Source organism: Phaethon lepturus, unplaced genomic scaffold (genome assembly GCF_000687285.1).
Source record: "Phaethon lepturus isolate BGI_N335 unplaced genomic scaffold, ASM68728v1 scaffold9186, whole genome shotgun sequence".
Classification (NCBI taxonomy): Eukaryota; Metazoa; Chordata; class Aves; order Phaethontiformes; family Phaethontidae; genus Phaethon; species Phaethon lepturus.
Genome location: NW_010544045.1, coordinates 32,120 through 53,567, shown reverse-complemented (window position 1 = coordinate 53,567; position 21,448 = coordinate 32,120). Strand labels below are relative to the sequence as shown.

Here is a 21,448-nt window from a genome sequence, read left to right as displayed (position 1 = left end):
TATTATTACAAAGCATCTAAGACTTATATACGACAGAGTACGAGGCTCCATAGTGCAACTCAATGGCCGACAGGAAGGAAGTTACAACTGGTATCAGGCGTAAATGGAAAAAGTGCGCCAGGACGCAGCACCCGGAACAGCAAAGGTGTCACTGGAGGCTAAAAAAATACACCTGTGGAATGCGCCAACGTTTCTCGAAAAATTTTGCCTAGGTTTTATTTTTCTAAATCTCTGAGTAGATACATATGTGTTTATGCACATACATGTGTGATGTGTTATATGATTAAACAAGAACAGGCAATAAACAAACAACAAAAACGTACTGTCTCTATTAAGAGACTTCTGGAATTACGCTGGAATTCCTCATCCAAACCTGCCTCAGTCCGATCCTTGCAGGTCATTAATAAAATACGGCTCACTCTGTTTGTAACCTTATGCCATGTTACTTTTATACCATCTTCCTTGGTCAGTGTCAGTGGGACTTGCTGTCAAGCATGCGACAAAAATCAAAATTATTTTCCCATTGCTTTACAAGAGACTTTGGATTTCTTCCCTTCCTCAAACCCTCTCCCTGATCGAGTAGTTGCATTTTTTAAGCAGTCTGTGGGTTTTTACAGCTCTGAGCTCCTAAATGACATCTAGATCTGATAGGTTTTCTAGACTGCTAACCTTTCTTGCATGAAAAAAGAAAAAAAAAAAGCATGACCTTACAACAGTGTTTCAAGATAAAATGCAGTAATGGAAATTTAAACTAAAATTAATTTCTTAAATGATGCACTATTTCTGTTGTTCTCCCTTCCTACCTGCGAAAACATTTGTAGATGGGAGGTACAAGTCCAAGAAGAGAAAACCTTCCCCTCCCACAGTGTCAGAATACATCAGTTTTTCCTGGCTTAAAGCAACATATCACCTTGCTGATGTTCAGCACATACTATTTACACACCCTGAAGTCAAAATACAGACTACCAAGAGCGTGGAGGGCAGAGAGGACTGAGCACAGAAGGAAAGATTCTTTCCTGTTTAGGAAAAATGGGATCTATTTGAGCTGACAGCGACTTGAGTAAAAAGATGATGGATGTGATTCAGAGTGAGCGTCATCGAGCTTGGCACCAGCCCATGGCTGGTACAGTCCAAACGCCGGGAAGCTGCAACGGCTGAGCCTCAGTAGGTGTCAAAAGTGTGGAAACGTAAGGACAGACTGAAAGGGAGAGGTGAAAAGAGAAAGAAGGAAACAGGACAGGGTCAAAACAACAATGCACAAACTTCTGGAAAGTTTGGATTTGCAGCTCGGAGCCACAGCTAGAAAAAAAGTTGTACTCTGCTTTCGGAGAGTTGTTTTCCGACTGTACGCACGTAGATTTTGTTACCTAGCTCAGCGAAGCCTGTCCTGTTGCGCACACTTCCGCACACCTAAAAGATACGCTGAAAGCGTTGTAGCACTTTTGCGAAAGTCCAACAGAAAGGGGGGGGGGGGGCGGCTAACACCAGAAAATAAAAGAAGGCAAGAGCTAGATGGAGAGTCTGAGGGAAGAGGAGGAAGACAACGTTCTGCATAAAGGAGAGAGACATTTTAATGCGTCTGCAACTCACAGTTGTGGTGGTGGTAATCTCCTCCGTTACAACCTTCAGCGTATCGACCACGGAGATGTACCCCAGACGCCTCGCGATCGCTAAGGCAGTGTTCCCATTCTGAGGAGAGAAGAGGGAAGGGGAGAGCGAGCGCGCAGTGAGAGGGAGGACTGTGATGTGAACCAATGAGATCACCCTCGGCACGGCATGAGCCAGCATTTCCATCCAAAACAAGGCGCAGCCTAGGAAAATCACCGTTTTTTTTTTTTCCTACCGTTACATCTGACTCTGTCTTTGTGACTTCTTTAAGACTATAGCCCCGATTACCATGGTAACACAACACACTTACATCTGCCTGCTCTTCTACACAAAAAAGTGCTGTATGCTTTAACCCTTCACTGCTCAAATTCCACTATACACAATGTGTCTTCTCTGCGGAAGTTCATGTTTTATTTTGCATGAACGGCTCCATATCAGAAATACTCTTCTTACCAAAAAAAAAAAAAAAAAAAGTATTTTAAAACGTTACAGTTTCACTTCCAGTTGGAACTGTTATATCTTTACCAGGCACAACTCCCTCTTCAGGGAACACAGGATTAAAGCTGCGTTGTCCACATACGCTTCTATTCCTCCTTACAACAAAAATGTACGTCCAATAAAAGTACACAACAGCTAATGATTTAACAAATACAAAACCAACCTACATAAGGCTTGGGGGTGGGGAATTAATCTCCCTTTCAACAAATTTATTTCCGGTTTAAATGCCCACGATATACAGGTGTGCCATTCATCAAATGAACATTAAAATGATAATTTAGTAAGTGTTTAGACCTATTTATCTCCATTTCATCACCTGGAACATTGGCAGTCCACAGCCCCCCTGTCACTCAGCTTGGGGAGGGGAGGAAGGGTCGGGTTCCAGGATTCTTTGTAGAGAGCTCTACACAGAACTGTTTTATGTTATTTTGCCCTGAACCCAAGGACAACGTGCTGGCCTACCGGGGGAAACACGGAAAGCCACCGCACCGCTCTTTGCACTGCGGTGACTTCTCTTGGGACACCACTGCACCGTGCGCACAGGCTATCGGCCTGAGGGCTCCTCTCTACTTCAGCGTCGGCTTTCGTTATCTGTAATTTAAGTTCTTCCGTATCAGCCTAGCTCGCCAACCCCGAAGCACCACAGTGTTTGTGGATTAGCAGCACAAAATGAAGAGACTAGCATCTTCACAGCCCAAATTATTTGACTGTTAACCATCACTTGCACCTTAACTGCTCATATCCCACTCCCACAACGCCCTGCCACGGTGTCTCAGGTTGAAATTCTCTCTTATCTCAAGCTAGAGGTTGCTATGTGTGGACAAGAACAGATCTAGTACCCGAGAAAGCCTGCAAACTGTACAGCAAAGGCACATCCTTGAGACCCTGCTTGGATTTGGGTTAGACTTGGGCATGACAGCCCCAACACGAGGCCTGAAAGCAAGTAAAGAAACCTTTGGTTGAATATGCCTCCTAGTATCTACAGCCCCAGAAGCTGACTACAAAGGTCTCCTGCTTGATGATCTGGTACATAAGTTGGTATTTTGGACAACTTCACTGAAGATTATTCAATGTGATCGTTCTGGGACCAAACAGGGCGCCAGTGCCAATTTAAGCGTGCACGATGTATGTACACGGAAACTTGGGGAACGACATGAGTTTTGGACATTCTGGCTGCGTTTTAAAGATCACCCAATTAGAGGGGACTAATACCAACATCAACATGAAATAGGACAGTTGCATTCCCGGTGGACTGCGGAGAAGGAGCTATGCCAGAGAAGGTCTTTAAGGAGGCCTAACATCGGTGAACTCAGTGAGAACCTGAAACAGATCCAGGTAGATGGGACAGAAATTTAGGTCTAAATCTTCAAAAAAGCCCAGGTTCTGATTTCCGCTTAATTTTTATAGAAAAATCCTTATCAAGATACCAATTTACAGACGGAAGCGTTGAGGCAGAAGGCAACTGAACAAGCACAGCACAGCTAGCTGTGGCCAGCCTGACCCTGCAGCTCAGAAATCAGTTTCCCCACCTCACATTTAGCTTAGTGCACAACAGATGTGATCTGAACCACCTTAAGAGGAAAAGGATAAGAAGAGGAAGTTACATTTACACATCTGACGACCAGCTGTATGAAGAATACTTCCACCAAAACAAAGGCTTGCTCTCAAGCCCTAAGAAAGGAAAGAAAAGAAAAGAAGAAGTTCCTACTGGGACTTCACAGACTTACAGTGGTGATGGCGTTGGGCTTGGCCCCATGTTGGAGAAGAACGTTAATGATGTGAGTGTGGCCTTGTTGAGCAGCTTGGTGAAGAGGGGTGTACCCATTCTGTTGTCCACGGTGGTTACGATAAAAGCAAACAAACAAAGAACAACAACCACCAGTAATTAGATTAGACACTTCGCTTTGCTTCCTTCTGCTCCTTTTGAGACATTGCAAAAAGAAATTATGCCATCAATCGACCCAAAGATAATAAATTTTCAGTAATTACCATAGTCCTTCCCCAGATTAATGAAAAGATAAAGGAAGGTAATATTTTTATTCACAAATCATCTTTCATCTCACCATCTAAGCAATCTCTGGAAAGGTATGTAATTCCTCATTTCCTACATCAGATGGAGTAACAACGAGGAACAGTGAAGTTAAAGTGGCACGCTACGGACATAAATCATAGCTGAGGCAGAGAACTTTTTTCTTCCTCCTACTTTTCCACAGAAGCCCCAAGATTTGCCTTTAAAATATTTGAGCCAATTTAAAAAAATACATAATTTTTAACAGCAGTGATTTGAGACTATTTGCTTTTAAAAAGGCTAACAACCTATACCTATTACAAATGTCAATCAATTTTAGCTTTACTTTGCCTTCCAAGCTGTAATTGCACTTAAAAACATGTACACAACGTCTGTATTAATAAACACGCCTGGCTCCACATACTTATCTGCTCCAGTGATTCGTTCCAACGCTACACAATACAGAAATATAACCAAAGCGTACTGCAGCTCGCTGATCTGAGATGGTATTGTGTAAGTCCAGTCAGGCAATTCATTTACAAAATTATTTGCAATTGGCTTTGAAAGCAAGCAGAGAATAAACTGGAAGAAAACACCAAGCTGATCTCACTGTACACTTATGTAAAGCCTGGGGGCAGACTCTGAAAGGCACACTCTGAGAGTTCTCTCTCTTGCAAATGATTAGATGCACGTAATGCTCTATACTACTAATTAAATAGCGATAGTTCAGAAGTGTTACAGTCCTTATATTTACAGTATGCGTGCATGGACTACTAAGAAATCGAAGGAGGATTTTACTGTAGGTCGTAGTGCAAAGTAATTTCCTGTCTTAACTTAAATATTAGTGCAGTCCTTCGAAAACACAATTCAGCCATATTATTTGTCACCGGAGATGGCACAAAGCATGATGCAGGCTTTCTCTAGTTAAAGACCAAGCTGCAGCAGAGGTTACTTATTCTTTAACATGCCTATCCTGAATCCAAACTGAGTCCGCAGTGCCAGCTGACAGATTGCCAGCATTTTTATTGGTCCCTAGGTGTGAGAATTTGGACAACCACTGCTCCATACTCTCATGCAAACTTGCTGACTCTAATGACGTTATTCTAAGTGAAATAACTGGGGAAATGGCATCAGAATCTGGCCCAGCGGCCCCTTAGACATAGAGCGAGACTTAATACTAATGACGCAGAAGTATGTCTGTCCCTTTCGTTAGCCTCCAAATACCTCAGCTGAACGTCTTGGCAGCCCTCATTTGGATCCTGCTAGTGTCTGCTTTATTAATTCTTATCAGCTGTTTTTCTCGTAGCCTTGCCTGCTCTCTTGGAATCGCTGCGTTTTGCCCATTCATTTTGGGTGATCTCACACAGGGTGGGCCAGCATCGTTTCTTTGTTTACTTTGCTGTTTCTTACCACGTTGATGAAATAGTGCTACTTCGAGAAATACAACCCTCCTGTAGGTCACAGCTGGGGACAGGGGAGCTGGGCAGAGGGACCAGCAGACCACAAGCCTGTGATTTTGACTGGATCTTACAAATACTAAGTATGTCACTAGATGCATCAATGGACTTCTTCATCTTGATCCCAAGACATCCAACCTGAAGCTAGTAGCTAGCTGTTGCCTCAAGCCAGCTTTAACTAAGCTGAAGCCCCTGCAGCTCCGGGGTTAGCCTTCTCGTTCCGATAAGGGTGATGTGATGATGTCTGGGGTGCAACACACTGTTGCTGCCTCCAGAACCTCCCTGTGTGTACTCAGGAGATAATACAATTCTTGCTACAAAATGCATCACGCTGAGCTGTTGTGCCCATCAGTTTATATTGGAAGATATTCCTCCTAGCAGATTGGAGAGAACCTGGCATCACCCTCAAAGGGTCTGAATTGTTACTTACTAGCTTGGCAGCGCACCGGTATTACACTGGTGTAAACCATGTGTAAGCGAGATCAGAAACAAGCCCGCATTTCTTTGTAAGTAAAAGGAAAAAGAAAAAAAAACAAATTTATTCTCCACCTCCTTCTTCCATACGCCCAAAGAGTTATCTGACTTTTCTTTTGTGAACACCACGCAATGAGATGTAGCAGAGAGAAGGCATCCCACTACAGCCCCGCATCACCAGATGTTGACACCTACCATGCAGCAATTATAGTTTCCTAGAGAAAAGATGCCTGTGGCCTGTATTTGTAGTGCTTGGTTACCAGGCTGATGATAAAGAGCAAAAGCAAGCAATGAAAAATTCTTTACCTTTGTTTTAGCGTTGACATTTGCGCCCTGCTTGAGAAGAAAATTCACCATTTTGATGTTTCCGTAGTGACACGCCACAATTAGAGGTGTATAGCCAAGCTACAATAAGAGAACAAAGAAGTAAAACTGCAAGCTCAGTGGAACATTCCTTTTACAACGGTAGCATCCTTTGGCTCACTGGAGACAGTGGCCACTCCCCCATTTACCTTTGTCTGAGCATCTTGGTTCGCACCGTGTTTTGTGAGTATTTCAGCTACGTTCACTTTATCCTCTTGAGCTGCGAGGTGTAAGGATGTCAGTCCAGTCTGGAGGTGGAATACAGAAAATAAATAAAGAGAGAGAGAAATAAGAATAAACCCCTCTTTACATGAGGAAAGAAATCTAGGCGTTCCCACTTTCTCATCTTTAAAACATGAAGAGATCCTAACTATAGCTTCTAAGGATGCGTTGAACAAAGTAGAGTTGATGTTTCTCCTGTTCTGGCTGACAAACAGCTCCAAAGCAATTACATCATCATAACCACAGAGTAAAACTTTCAGGCATCAATGATCAAGCTCGGAATTTATACAACAATGTTGCTTGGGTAGCTGGGGAGCCCATTAATAAACTGGAGAAGCACATTCACTGTGCTTCCCACTCCTCAGAAGGGAAAGGGAACCCTGACAACTGCAGGCACGACTCAGAATGAAGAAAATAACTCCGGAAATAAATCCCATTCGAAGAAGCCAAGGAAATGAATGCAGCTTTTAACTAAAAGCTCACTGGGATCACACACACAGTCCTGGCCTGTGAACAAGGCAGGGAACAAATTTTGTAAGAGGAATGAAAATCACCTTGTTTATGAGGTAGCATAATACAGTAATGCCAGGCAGTGAGAGACTTGAGCCTTCTACTTTGACTTGTATGAACAAAAGCTGCAGGCTTTTGACCTTCACTAAGTCTCACATATATGCCTGCATCAATCTGGCGACCTAAGATCTACAGTAACGGGGTTTTTTGAGGAACTTGTTTTCCAAGAAAAAGCTGTCACGTACAATCATAAGAAATGTTTAAAAATTGGAAAGGTCCTCCATAGGATTTTTCTCACTCGCTACTCTGCTAATAATGCTGTTTTGTTATTTGCCAGACACTGCCAATTTCTTCCACTTGGAAAGAAGGCTGAGGGGTAAATATATGAGGAAAAGCGCCTTTGCTGGCAAGAGCACTGAACTATTTCAGACTGTAGCTCCCAAGTTTCTGACACATGTTGTTATATCTACTCATTTGTAAACCTACAAAACTCCAGAATCTTACGTTCCCCTTCCTTTGCACCTCACGTAAAACTTGAGGAGCACATGCAAAACACCCAGGAGATTGCAAGGTTGCAGCACAACAAAAATACTGCAGCCCTGCCTTCCTGAGTGCTCAGAAACAATTTTCTGGTGGTTTGCCTTTCCTCCTGTAACCTCTCGACCAGAGCCAGGCGTTAATACCATTTTCCTGCGGTCATGGCAAACAGCTGCAGCTCCTCCTGTGCGTTACCCAGGACAGCTATTAATTACACGATATAAGTTCACCGGTCAATCCATCTGCCAGTCCTGGATATCATCTTCCCATTTTTACTGTTCACCCACCTGTTGTCACCTCTGCAGACTTACGAATATGTATATAGGGAAGTGAAGCTGAGAATCCCTGACAATGTGACATCATTGCTACACCGCACCGTGCACCTTACTGGATACTCCCGCCCACGATACTCCGTCTCCGGTTGGGAGTTACCTTTGTTGCCACATGGATATTGGATCCTTTCTCCAAAAGCAAGGTCACCATGTCAGTGTGACCTTCTTGGGAGGCCAGGTGAAGCGGGGTGACTCCCTGCTTGGTCAAAATGTTGGTCTCGGCCCCATAGTTCAACAGAGTGGTAGCTATCTGCATCTGATTTTTCTTGGCAGCAATATGCAGAGGGGTGTATCCATTCTAACACCAGTCAGGAAACAAAACAAGAATAAGGTTACCACAACAGCCGTGTAAGAGCCTAAGAAGTCAGACGCCATAAAACAGTATTATTTTGTGTTACCCCTTATTGCTAGAGATGAGAGTTCATTAAATTTTCAAGGCCAGACGTGTCCCACATGGCCCTGCTGTTGCGTTGCTTTGTCCGTCTGTTATCTTCGCCATCTAACCGAGAACAAAGCCAGCCCTCGCTAAGATGGGCAGGACTGTTCAGCTGATACCTTCAACATAATCCCAAATTTGACACCTACGTTTTGAATAACCTATGTTGTAAATATTCAATTTTGACTGATGAGTGACGTTCTCAGTGATGAGTGATGGATGTACGCTCTTCACCGCACTAAGTTTTTTCGCAGCGTGTGGGTAGAGGTGTTTTTGCATATGGAATTTTGATACGTGTGTCAGTCGCGGCACTGGCTGGAAACAGCAGTGGGGAGGAATGTTTTTCCAATCAAATTAACCATTTAAGCAAAGCAGAATGGCATTGATGGCCCTTTCTGGCAATGAGACAACTTCCCACCTTTAATTGGTTTACAATGCACTGTGGGGAAAAATTCTAGGTTACAGCAGACACTCCCTCTGGAGGTGTGTGGTTGGTTGGTCTGTGCCTTCTATTTAAAAGGGAGCTTTACCAAACTATCCTACTGCAACTGTAGCTTTTGTTGCTCTCCATGCACAGCAACGGAAACAACAGTGTTGTGGGAGTTGGTCTCTTCTCCCAAGTAACGAGAGATAGGACGAGATGAAATGGCCTCAAGTTGTGCCAGGGGAGGTTTAGGCTGGATATTGGGAGAAATTTCTTTACTGAGTGGTCAAGCATTGGCACAGGCTGCCCAGGGAGGTGGTGGACTCACCATCACTGGAAGTGTTCAAAAAACATGTAGATGTGGCACTTGGGGACATGGTTTAGTGGGCATGGTGGTGTTGGGTTGATGGCTGGACATGATGATCTTAAAGGTCTTTTGCAACCTTAATGAGTCTGTGATTCTGTAACAGCTCTGATACAATCACTTAACAGACCGTGGTTTTTGGCAGCCTGTACAACTGCAGCCTCTCACGCGGCAGAATGTTCTGACATCAGCGCCAAGCTGCTCGTTATTTTCCCCTTTTGGGAGCCATTACCTAACACAGCCATACCATGACACTGGTCCTAACCCTGGAATGAATGCTCCCTACGCATGGCCAGAAGAGAGACATCATTTTTAATGTGTTACACAACACTGGAACGACTTCCAGCTATAACTAAAGCAGGCGGCGGGGCCGGGCGGGCGCCGGGAGCTCACCTTGGCGGTCGCGTGGGGTGAGGCGCCCTTCTCCAGCAGCAGCATGGCCACCTTCTGGTTGTCGTAATGGGCCGCCACGTGGAGGGGAGTGAGGCCGTTCTGTAAGGGTGGGTTATGGCGTTAGGCAGTGGCTTTGCGGGGAGCCGTTAGTGCGTAAGGTGACCGGCGTCCTGCGGGGCGAGGGGCTGCGAGGGGCAAAGGGCGAGCCCACAGCAGGCGGCCAGCCGTTAGCGGGGGAGAAGCGGTGGAGGAGGGTGAATCTGGGGTGCTTGTGGCCGCAAGGCTGGTTTCGGTCTCCCTGGAGCCCGTGCTAAGCAATTCCCAAAGCATGGGGGGGAACCGGGCTTTGCCCTCCGCCTTCACCCATTAGGATTTGGACAGCTTGGACAGCTTAATGGAAGTGCTCCTGAGCCACAGAAACATATCTGCCTTCAGCGCCACGAGCAGCGTGCCCTCACCCGACGCGCTCGGTAGCGCGGTTTCCGCAACTCGCGCACATAACCCATGACCCCTGGGGCAACGCGACCCGGACAAAGCCAAAGCCACCATGCGAAAGCAGCCGCAGCCTTCTTTCACGTGCATGTTTCACACAGTTCCTGCCTAAGGAACAAACCCAAACGCTGCCGGCTTTTTTCCTTTCTCGTCAGTACCTTGCCCGCAGAATCGGGAGAGGCACGACGCTGCAGCAGGAGTTTCGCCACTTCCAGGCTCCCATATTTGGCCGCCACGTGCAAAGGTGTGAATCCCTTCTGAAAAATTCCAGGAGATAAACAGCAGATGTTTGCGTTAAAGGTCATGCCGACATCTCTCTACGCGTTAAGTGGTTACTCTTCAACCTACGTTCTAGCTCGCAGAATCAATAGCCGTACCCAGAAAGAGCATCATCTCTTGAAAGCACTTTGAGAAGCATGAAATACAAGAAAATACTTTCCCTTTATTATTCTTTCTTACGGACGTGCTGTCAGGCTGGCAGACATTTTATCCGATACAGACTCTACTAGCAACACGCACCGTCTGTGTGGGCAACGAAAGCACTTGTTCAAATTTCTACTCAAAACCAGCTGTACTTTTCAGTTTCATGATGAGAGCTTTAGAAATACTTCCCGTATCAATTGTTGCCAGTAACAATGAAACACCAACTAAATTCGGTGAGAAAAGCTCCAAACTTCGTATTCCTCCTTTAGAGTTTGTCGAAGAACGCTTTATGTTTGGACTCACGCATCCATAGTCACTAAGTGCTGCTGCAGCCAAAAACCCCTCACGCCCGACTCAATGGCAGTGCTTTTGGAAACACACTGCGGCGAGACTAAAAATCTTGTCTTTTAAAAAGAGTCCTTTTCTCCTTGTTTTAATAATGCTTGTCAATACAGCAGAGGTGTAAGGTCTGTCCAACTAACATGCTCTTTGCCCGTTCTCTTAAGTTAAAAAAATACGTTGGTAAGGAAAACTCATGGATGCAAGACTGTAGGTGGCAGACTGCACCGCTGCCCCGACAGGAATTCCGGGGAGCTACAATGACCTATTTGCCTGACACGTAAGTGATGTTTAATGTTTACTATCATTTCCTTCCATTAATCCCGCCCCAGAAAGAGTTTATGTCAGGGAATCTCAAACATTTCCAGTTCATGAACCACAGGTTTGTTGAGAGATTATCTAGCGGACTACTCCTAGTCATAATTATACAATGTTCCTGCAGTACTAAAGCAATTGCCATAAAGCAATATGTGAAATTAGGAAAGTACTTAGTGTATTTTTAGCCATTTTAATGTGATTTAACAGCTGGATAAAAGAAGAACAGCAAGCATTCCCAGTAATCCGTGGATCATAATTTGAAAATTGCTGGTTTAGTCCTCTAAACCCTGGAAGACACCCCATTGTTCAAAAATACGTTTTAAGCTCCAGCTGTAAAATCAGGGGTAATTTTTTAAGACCTAAAATAATAGTGAGAATTAAGTGATTCTCACTTAATCACATGCGATAAATTTGGAAAAGATCTCTTGGCACATTATTCTATTCACAGCTACCTATTTCCTTACGTGTTCATCACTCTGTAAGGAATCTATTAGTAAACATTTTTGGCTACCAAAACAATAACGATTCTGCAGGCTATTTCTTTTATAACCCCAGACAAAATGGCCTATGGCGTGCTATGACACCTCATTTATAAAGCCACTGAAAACAGACTCAGCATTACATGCAATGGACAGATCCCGACTTGTACGTTTTAGGAACATTCCTTTCAGCTAGCACACACAAGAATTATTTTGCTATTTAAATAAACAAGGTATTGAAGAATAAGCAGGCCTGTTGATAAAAAGTTGCCGTCATCACCCCATTCTCTTTTTTGAAAATTTTGGCCAAAAAGGCCTTACCCATAACACAATGGGAAAGAGAGAAACGAGGACTTTGTTGTACATTTTAAACCTGTCTGGACTGTATTTATCATGACTTGCATTGGGCTCCAGTGGGAACCAGACTCCCAACTTTAGACGACAGCAAAATATGTCAAAATTTTATTATCTCTGACACATTACTTCAGTCTATTGGTTCGTTGTCGATTAAGTAAGAACAAAAGACCCAACCTAGTTCAATTTCTCAGCATGAAAGTACATTCCTCGTGGGACAGGTGCGCGCTGGCATGTACTGCCTGTGCTACTGGCGTACAGACATGGAGTATTTTGTCTTACTTTGGTGGACATGGAGTGCGAGGCACCTGCCTCTAGGAGAACTGATGCGACATCAACTTGTCCCTCTCTGGCGGAGATGTGCAGTGGAGTGTACCCGTTAGTTGTTGCGGCATCAGGGTGAGCCATGTGCTGTAGCAGAAGTTGGACTATCTCCGTTTTCCCCAAGCGAGAAGCAATGTGCAGTGGAGTCTGTTCTTCCTACAACTCAAATCGAGTGGATAATTAGCGCAGGTAGAACCACCCTGAACACAATATTCTGGTTGTTCCCAACAGATCTATCTCTTCATTTGTCTTGCAAAAATCACAGGAAGCAATAGTACGGAGAAAGGCAGTAATGGAGGGCTCCCGGGTTAATTTTATGCAATGAATTTCATAAAAACTTCAGCAATGTCTTATTAGAACATCAAGAAAAACATTGGTTTTCCCTTTTATCAAGCAGATAGCGCACACCACTGTGAGCATCACGTGCTCCCCTTTGTGCTAATTTTTTTTTACAACAGCTGTACTTTCTCTATAAGCAGTTGCCTTGGTTTCACAATCCGGCACTGAATGTTATCGGAACCTCCGATGTTTGGTTTTAGGACATGGCTGTTGTCATGGTTTAGCCTCCTTGCTCCGACAGACTAGCTATTGCTGGTCTGAGTCAGGCACATTATACTGGGTCTAGCCAGGATGGAGTTAAATTTCACCCCAGCAGCCCGTATGGTGCTCTGGTTTAGGTGTTTTAGCTATAGCTCAACAGTGCTTACACAGCTCCAAGGCTTTCTGCTTCTCTCTCTGCCCCCCCAGGGAATGGGATGGGGGTGAGCAAGAGGTTGGGAGGGGACACAGCCAGGACAGAATTGACCGAAGAGATAATCCACGCCACGTAACGTCACGCGCAGCAATAAAACGAGGCGGTGAGTTTTCCCAAAGAAGCCGCTGCTCGAAGACTGCCGGGACATCGCTCTGCTTGTGGGAGGTGGCGAGTGATTGCCTTTGCATCACTTGTGGTGGGGAGGGGTTGGTTTTGTGGGCTTGGGGTGGTTATTTATCCTTTCTCCTTTATCTATTAAGCTGTCTTTATCTCTACCCAAGAGATTTTCTCGCTTTCGCCTTTCCAGTTCTCCCCCCTCCACGCCGCTGCAGGGCAGTAAGCGAACGACCGAGCGGGGCCGGGCTCAGCCCACCGCACACGTTCTCTTTGGAAGGTCTACGCATAAATAGGTTACTGTTTTCGGAACTGGCTTTAGGTGTGCTTAATATTGAATCAACAGATCAAATGGAAAGGAAACTGCTCCTCCCCTAGCTCCTCTGCTCCAGCTGCATTTCTGAGTAAGAGAAAGCAATAAAAACTGTAAGCAGAACACCTACCCTGGCCCGGGCATCAACCAGGGCCCCGTTTCTCAGGAGGCAGCGAACGACTTCCACCTGCCCGGCACGTGCCGCCATGTGCAACGCCGTTTCTCCACGCTGCAGAAAAGCAAAAGCATTTCAGTGCCCTAAACCTCCATGAAAAAACAGAGCTCCGACGGGGCAAATTCCACCCACATCAACTTGTGTCGACACTCGCCCTTCGGCCAGCTGAGAATCTGGCTTCAGACCCAGGAACAGGCCGTTCAGGAGGGCGTTGCTTTGGTTTGCAAACTCGGTGATCCCAGACAAACGTAATCTCGCTACAGAGGGGCAGAATGAAAATCCAGGCTTATAGAAAATTCTGCCTTATAGACTCCCCCGGTCACATATGTTCGTCAGCTTTCCATGTAACCGTGCCGCATGGGAGATAAGAAGAGCCTGTCTCTCTCAAGGGATTGCGAGGCACACGAGCCTCGAGATGGAAAGGGATATTTTTCCAGATGGTCTCTTCCTGCACGCCGCGTGGAGCTGGCAGCATTAAAAGGCCTTGCGATGGCAGCGCACAACTGAGCCAGCATATGAAACATGTAAAATCTGTGCTCAGCGTGGCTCTGCCTCCAGGCTACGGAATGAATCTTGTTTCAAGCCTTTTGTAACCCAAAGAATTTTGAAGGAGAATACGAAATTTTGGAAAGCTGACTGGAGTGATGTGGAATTTCAGAGCAGGATAATGAAGCGTGGATGACACACTCAAAGCATTTACTCTTTACGTAGGTTTGCAAAGGAACGCTGAAAGTGAGTATTCCTTGATGATGGCGTTTCTAGCTTAATTTTGCGCTGTCCATCATTGTTTGAGCGCACTGTCCTGAAGTGGACTAAAACAGTCCCTGTGCAGCTCATCGGTATCTGGTACATTAGGCACCGGGACAATTCTGCAACCAGGAGCTCTGTATTTATCTATCATGACAACACAGCAGGACTGATCACTTCTTTGTGTTAATTGTTCCTTCTTACTCTAGAGATGGAGTATATTCTGTTGTAACGCTTTTATCCCCAGGACTATCAAATTAAACTGTAAATGCAAAAATGAACGCTCTGGTCAAGATCTTTTGCATCAGAAGCAGGAATCATGTCTTCTCGTCCTTCATCTAGATGTAGCAAAAGAAGCAGCCTGAGCTTGCCTACTATTATGAACTTCTCATTAAAGCAAACCCTCTTCACCAGGAGTTGACTTAGCTTGTCATTTTAAAATTAACATTACATTACCAGCTGTGATTAGTGAGTAGGCAACAAAGTCCCACGGCTCTAGCTACAAATCTTAACAGAGAATTTCATCTATATAAACTTTATTACCTGAAGAACGAGCTGTTTAAAATGTGAATAAAGTTTACATTTCACACACTTTAAAGATCAAATTTCTACGAAGACCCTTTTGTACTTGATTTAGCAAAGCAATTTAGCTTTTGGAAACAGTTAGTAATTCAACAGGGAACTTCAGGTTACCAAGTAAAAGCCAAGACACTTGTGTACCATAAATCGTAAAACGTTAAACTTTGCCCACAAATGTCCAGTAACACAATATTTGTAATTGCTTCTACAAGAACGTCTTGTTGGCTTTCATACAATTAATAAAGTATAAAGATTGCTTTATTAAAATTTTGTATAAAGATTGCTTCTATAAAAAGTATGAAAGCAGTAAGAGACTTTGTCAAGAAAAGTCTGTTCTAACAATTCAAGCAAAGAACTCTGTGCATTCAACATTTTTACTAGGTTCCATGTAAGATTTTTCTAACTAAGAAAAACTGATGAACCCACTGTACTTGGATTACTACATTTTTGTTGTTGGGAACACTTATCTATAACATTATTCACTGGTAAATAGCTGCTTTCAAAGTGCAGGTGGTCATAAATTGAATATTTGTTTATACTGACAAAGTCAAACAGTAAGATACCTGTGAAATACAGCTCAGAAAACGATCCTGTTCTTTTGATTGTTATTCTTCTTGGTAACTAGGCTATTGGTATACAAACACGGATTGCTACGGTAAGTCACGTTCTGCATTTTGTGTTACCTCCCAAAGGTCACATTTTCTAGATTTAAGCATGTTCTTTCAAAAGGCACCCGTTCCTGGAATTTCCTGTATAAGAGGAACATCTTGAGTTTAACATTTTTAGGTTTTGTTTAGTAGTTAGGTTTTAAGCATTTTATACCCTTTCACCGATACAAATGACACAATTTCGTGGCAGCCAGTGAAGCTATGCAAGCAGAAACTGGAGCCATTTGGACTTAAATTTCATCCTTCAGAACGGAAACACAGTATTCCCTGTGACTTGGCTTATAATCAGTTTTGGATATATTCGGTGAGCTCTTTCTGTTTCTAAGGGAAACTTGACCTGCTCGTGCATCGTTGAAGAATACATGAAACCACAGATGGCTAGTAACGCGTATACCATCACTGCTTTCCCCTCTTCACTAAGGGTGCTAGAATAATTTGTCCTAAAATGCAATGAAGTCACAGAGTATCATTAAAATGTGACCTTTGGTTGAGCTACATGGTAGGCCGGACCCTTTTGGGAGGAGGTATTGCACGGGTGATTCTAGTCAAAGCCATACTCACAATGTTAGTGACATCGGGAGAGGCTCCGTTCTGCAGCAGAAGCAGGACTATGTTCAAGTGGCCCATAAACGCAGCCACGTGTATTGGTGTGAGGCCCGACTGCGAAACAAAGCAAGAGCAGTTTTACTCCTCTGCACGGGCGCAGGGAAGGGGCTTCTTCGTTTAAACAGAACATAAGTGAAAGCGAGGCACGACAGGAGAGAGAAAAAAAGAAGCAAAAAGAGAGAGAGAGAGGAGGAATGTTTCTTCAGGACATGAAACATTTTTCTACCTCTGTTATAGCCTGGATTGAAGCCCCATATTTCACCAGGAGTTCCATGACTTTGATGCGATTTTTCTTGCAGGCAATGTGCAGTGGAGTAAAACCATTCTGTGCAAAAGACAGTCATGTTAGTTAAAGACATGCAGCTACACTTTCCACACAGCCCCACGCTGGCACGCTGGGAGCGGAAGCGTTAGAGTACCAGAAGCAATTGTTCTTTAAGCACAACAGGTTACGAATTATAGACATCTCCCAGTCGTCCGAGGTGGAACAAAGCAGCGCCGCTGCTTTCTTCTCGGGCAATGGAGAGGGACCGAACGTCCACCTCCAAAAACCAAACACAGACACGCCCATTCTGACTTTCAAGTGTATGAGTGTGCGCATCTACGTTTGTGGTTCCGAAGGTTGCACGCGTGTGTACGTAAGGTTGACTTCAAAGTGGTTCTCAAGATTGCCTAACACAAAGAAAATAGAAGAAATTCTAGTGATCGCTGTGAAATCAGTTAGTGTCTTCTGAAATGCATAAAGCATATTCTATACATCTCTAGGAAAAGAACAGAGTACGTCTTCCAGCTTCCACCTTATTTGATTTGGCTTTTTTAAGATTATTTTGTAATCTAAGTATCTGTGTGCATTTATTTTTATATTTATGCATCCACCTACAGTATACTGTATTCGCGCGCGTGCGCGCACGGACATTCTGTGAGGTATCTTAAATAAATAATCACTACTCCAGCCGTGGTTTCACGATACAAAGAGTTCACTCTTGAAGTCTATGTGGTCCTTCTTTCCTTTATTCCTGCCCTGCTGAGTCATAAAGCATTCTAAGCAAGGTATCAGCCCTCATCTGGATTAAAATTAAATGGGGCAGGGACAGGAATGAAAAGGGGGTGAGGAAGGGAAGATCTGAAATCAAGATTGCAACCTAGTGTTTGGTTCTTGTGAGACAATAGTTTTAGTGTTGTGCTTAGCATCAGCACAACACTATTCATTTCTTTGGAAATGCTTATTCAGCAAGATTGGGGCCCAAATGAAAGCACGTCTTCGTACTCTGTACCGCAATACATGCTTCAACTTCAAGCTTTTTCTACATACTATTATAGTTAATGCAGGTTAAATATGTGCCTAAAGCTAAGCAAACACATTATTTACCATACGTGGACATTTTAGTGAAAAGCACAGGTACCATTTTTAGAAAAGGCTGAAAAATTGCTGTATTTTCTAATGAAAAGGATCAGTATTGCTAAACGTCAACTAGCAGTAAACAGAACTTATCGGTGAAATCTTAGCTCATGGAAAGGGAAGTGTGACAGGTTATTCTACAGGCAGCTTCTGTTAAGGGAAATGTTAATTACTAGTTGATTTGAAGGTGCTTTAACGCATATGCAAATTGGAAAAAGGTAAGAATTCATATAGTGCTTGTATCTCCAAATCATTTTGCAAACATTAACAATTCTTTTTTAAATCTAGTTGAAAATTAAGTATTTGTAAAATTTATTCCATCACAGCACTGCTGAATATTATTACTACTATTAGCCTTCTCCAATTTCTAAAGAAGGAATCAAAACCATTAGATATCTTACCTCCCGCACAACATCTCTCAATATATGTCACAGGGAGTTTTACTGTTTCAGGAGTTTCCAAATTTTCACCTGATTTTACTGCCTGAGTTGATTTAATTTTGCTACATCTATTTAGGTGAGGAACAGTTTGATGGGGGAGAGAAGGCAGAAAAAACATATCACTAACAGAAATCATCAGCATCGTTTAACATATTAAATACTAGAAACAAGTCAGAGGCAACAAGTCCCTGATGGGAGAGGAAAACAAGAGAGGAGGAAAAAAAAACAGTCTGGAGGGAAGACAGCAGAGAGGCAGCGGCCTGAGGGTGTTCTCCTTCCATTTCAGATGCTTCTCTGGGAGGGAGGGAGGAGGAGGAACAGAAGCTGTATTTCTGGTCATGGAAGGAAAGAAAGAAGATGTGGGGGCTAGCATGTAATGTGTATGTGTGGGTAGCTGAGGAACGTACAGCTAAAGATGATCAGAAGACTGGCAAGAAAAACAAGAACAGATGAAAACAGCATCGAATCCCCTGTTCAGTTTTGGGCCCCTCACAAGAAGGACACTGAGGTGCTGAAGCGTGTCCAGAGAAGGGCAACGAAGCTGGTGAGGGGTCTGGAGAACAAGTCTGATGAGGAGCAGCTGAGGGAACTGGGGTTGTTCAGTCTGGAGAAGAGGAGGCTGAGGGGAGACCTCATCACTCAGTAAGGTGGATGTGGGTCTCTTCTCCCAAGTAATGAGAGATAGGACAAGATGAAATGGCCTCAAGTTGCGCCAGGGGAGGTTTAGACTGGATATTGGGAGAAATTTCTTTACTGAGAGAGCTGTCAAACACTGGAACAGGCTGCCCAGGGAGGTGGTGGAGTCACCGTCACTGAAGTGTTCAAAAAACATGCAGACGTGGCACTTGGGGACATGGTTTAGTGGGCATGGTGATGTTGGGTTGATGGTTGGACCTGATGATCTTAAAGGTCTTTTCCAACCTTAATGATTCTGCGATTCTGTAAAAAAAGATCAACCAAGTCAACATGATACTGACAAAGACAAAACAAGAAAAGCATAAGAAGAGGAAGCAAGAGGTGTTACGGGACTTGCAGGTATAGAGACATCAAGAAAAATGAGAGGGCAGAAGAAAATGGCGTCAACAGAAAGTCAGTTCCAAGGAAGCAAGGGAAGTAAGGGACTGGGGGGGCTTCCACAGAAAAACACAGGGTCATATTGAAGTCAAGAAGCTGGGGAAGACATCAGAGTGGCTTGTGGTGAAAGTTCTGTGGAGGCACTGAATACAGCAGGCAATGGCAGACTTCTTGCCATGCAGAAGTATCTCAAGTGTTCACAGGCTCTTTCTTTCCCCCACTGAGTGTAATATATTGGTATTTTAACTTCCATCCAGCTAACAGTTCATGAGGACACTTCCTATTAGAGAAGATTGGAATCTTGTCTGGGTTTGGATAGATTAAAGACTCTTGAAATCTTTGTATGTTCCCAGAGACAAATGTGATGTTTTTCTCTCAGTAGGCGTGTAATGACCTGATTGGTGAGTGAAAGGAATCATGCCTGTTTTCCTGTAAGCGTCAGAAGAACCGTTTTTTTGAAAAGGAAAAACAAGTGCACCTAATAGAGGGGAATATCATACTTCGATAAATGCAGAAATACTATGCTTTTAATATATTTTCTCCATGCCAATTAACTTACTGATTCAGTTGAAAGCTTAGACATTATTTGGGTATCGTATCACGTAGTATGGAAAACTGGACTATTAATTCAGTAAAACACCAATGCATCCATTAGCATCAGCTAGAAATGGCGCTGACTTTAGGAACTCTGTAGAGTTTCCAGACCCGGTACTACAGCCATGGGACGTGGTCCATGACTAGGCCTGATGATATGAGATACAATACTGGTAACCAGCAGGTGTACAAGCCCTGTTGTTACTGCAACTATTGAAGGGTTGCAATAAAGCTTTACTGGTAAGAGCTACTCATCTGTCCTGGACAGCTTTGTTACACAGCACAGGTGGGACAGGTTTACCAGGGCACGAGCATTGGGATTTGCTCTCTTGTCCAGAAGGAGTTTGGTGACACGATAGTGGCCGCAGTGTGCGGCCACGTGGAGGGCGGTCAGGTAATCCAGCGTGACATCATCCACGGGAGCTTTGTGCTGCAGTAGGTGTTTGACACATTCCACGTGGTCCCCCTGGGCCGCCATGTGAAGTGGAGAGAGTCCGTTCTGTGGCGAAAGAAAACAAAACAGTAACTTCTAGTAACTCCCACTAAGATCATGGCACATTTTAGAAGGATGCCATCATGAATTTGCAGAATACCCCCATCGCTCAAACACAACCGCATCTGAGCTACAGACTGGAAGAAAAACTGAAAAAAAGCTATAGCTACCTCTCCCCTTCCAGCAAATACAGGCAAATTTAGAAGAACATCATGTAATTAACTAAAATCAGAATTTAATCAAAGCAAAAGAATCTAAGGGTCTTGCCTCATGATTTAATAAAACAGATCTTGACCTTAAAAGACAGTTCTGGGGATACTCATCATAACACTAAAACGTAGCTTGTATGTTAATTAGAGGAAAAGCACTCACTTACCCATCATCGTATTTATTAAGGAACCTATATTTTTTTTTTCTTTAAGTGTTCAATTTAAAAAACAAACTATATTGCCAAACCTGACCCCTGAGCTTCTGGGAAATGATGCTTTCAACCACCACCATGGTTGGACGTTTTGTTCAAACCATAACACTTGAAGGGCAGTGGAAGCAGGAGTTTTATAGCCCTGGCTTTAATAGACCTTTTTGTAAATATTGAAGTCCATAGAAGGTAGACAATTAAGAGGAAAGAGAATTGTTGCTATTATTATGTGTAACAAGCTGTTTTCAGAAAAAAATTGTTTTAATATTTACACGTTTGTCTGTCTCCAGTTTGGAACCACCTGCTTCCGTTGGAAGTTAGAAGAGGAAGTGGCTTTTAAATCTAATTTCATTTTACATTCAATAAGGTACTTAGAAAGCACTGCATGTTTAAAGATAGGCTATAACATATAGACTTGAACAGGTAACTGACCTGGTGCGGTCAAACTGACTGTTCATTTGTCACCTGGAAGGAGGGGATTATTCACTGGACCGTTCTGCTCTGCTCAATCCTCAACACAGTGGGGGACATGCAGTGCTGATATTTTGTCCTGACTGGCAACACCTGCCTTTGAATGGCAACACCCGGGAATCCTGCCTGAAGCATGCACAAGATGCGTGGCAGGTTCTGTTCTTCTGAGCCTCTCTACCTCTTAGTGCAGTGAGGCTGTTGCCACACGAGTTTCACCCAACCACCTTCTCCCACCAAAGGAATCAGTG

At 43.8% G+C, this 21,448-nt stretch overlaps 1 protein-coding gene across 1 annotated transcript in view; it reads right to left on the bottom strand.

The window, feature by feature from the left end:
- Positions 1–1,590: 1,590 nt before the first annotated feature.
- LOC104621914 (ankyrin-2-like) overlaps positions 1,591–21,448 on the bottom strand; it is a gene marked incomplete at both ends in the record, with an annotated part of 36,571 nt that continues 16,713 nt past the window's right edge. The window contains 12 exons of the mRNA XM_010288541.1: positions 1,591–1,689; positions 3,834–3,932; positions 6,352–6,450; positions 6,558–6,656; positions 8,110–8,307; positions 9,627–9,725; positions 10,277–10,375; positions 12,314–12,511; positions 13,667–13,765; positions 16,267–16,365; positions 16,538–16,636; positions 20,120–20,317. Of these exons, the coding sequence (XP_010286843.1) occupies positions 1,591–1,689; positions 3,834–3,932; positions 6,352–6,450; positions 6,558–6,656; positions 8,110–8,307; positions 9,627–9,725; positions 10,277–10,375; positions 12,314–12,511; positions 13,667–13,765; positions 16,267–16,365; positions 16,538–16,636; positions 20,120–20,317 (1,485 nt within the window). The remainder of the gene's footprint in view (positions 1,690–3,833; positions 3,933–6,351; positions 6,451–6,557; positions 6,657–8,109; positions 8,308–9,626; positions 9,726–10,276; positions 10,376–12,313; positions 12,512–13,666; positions 13,766–16,266; positions 16,366–16,537; positions 16,637–20,119; positions 20,318–21,448) is intronic.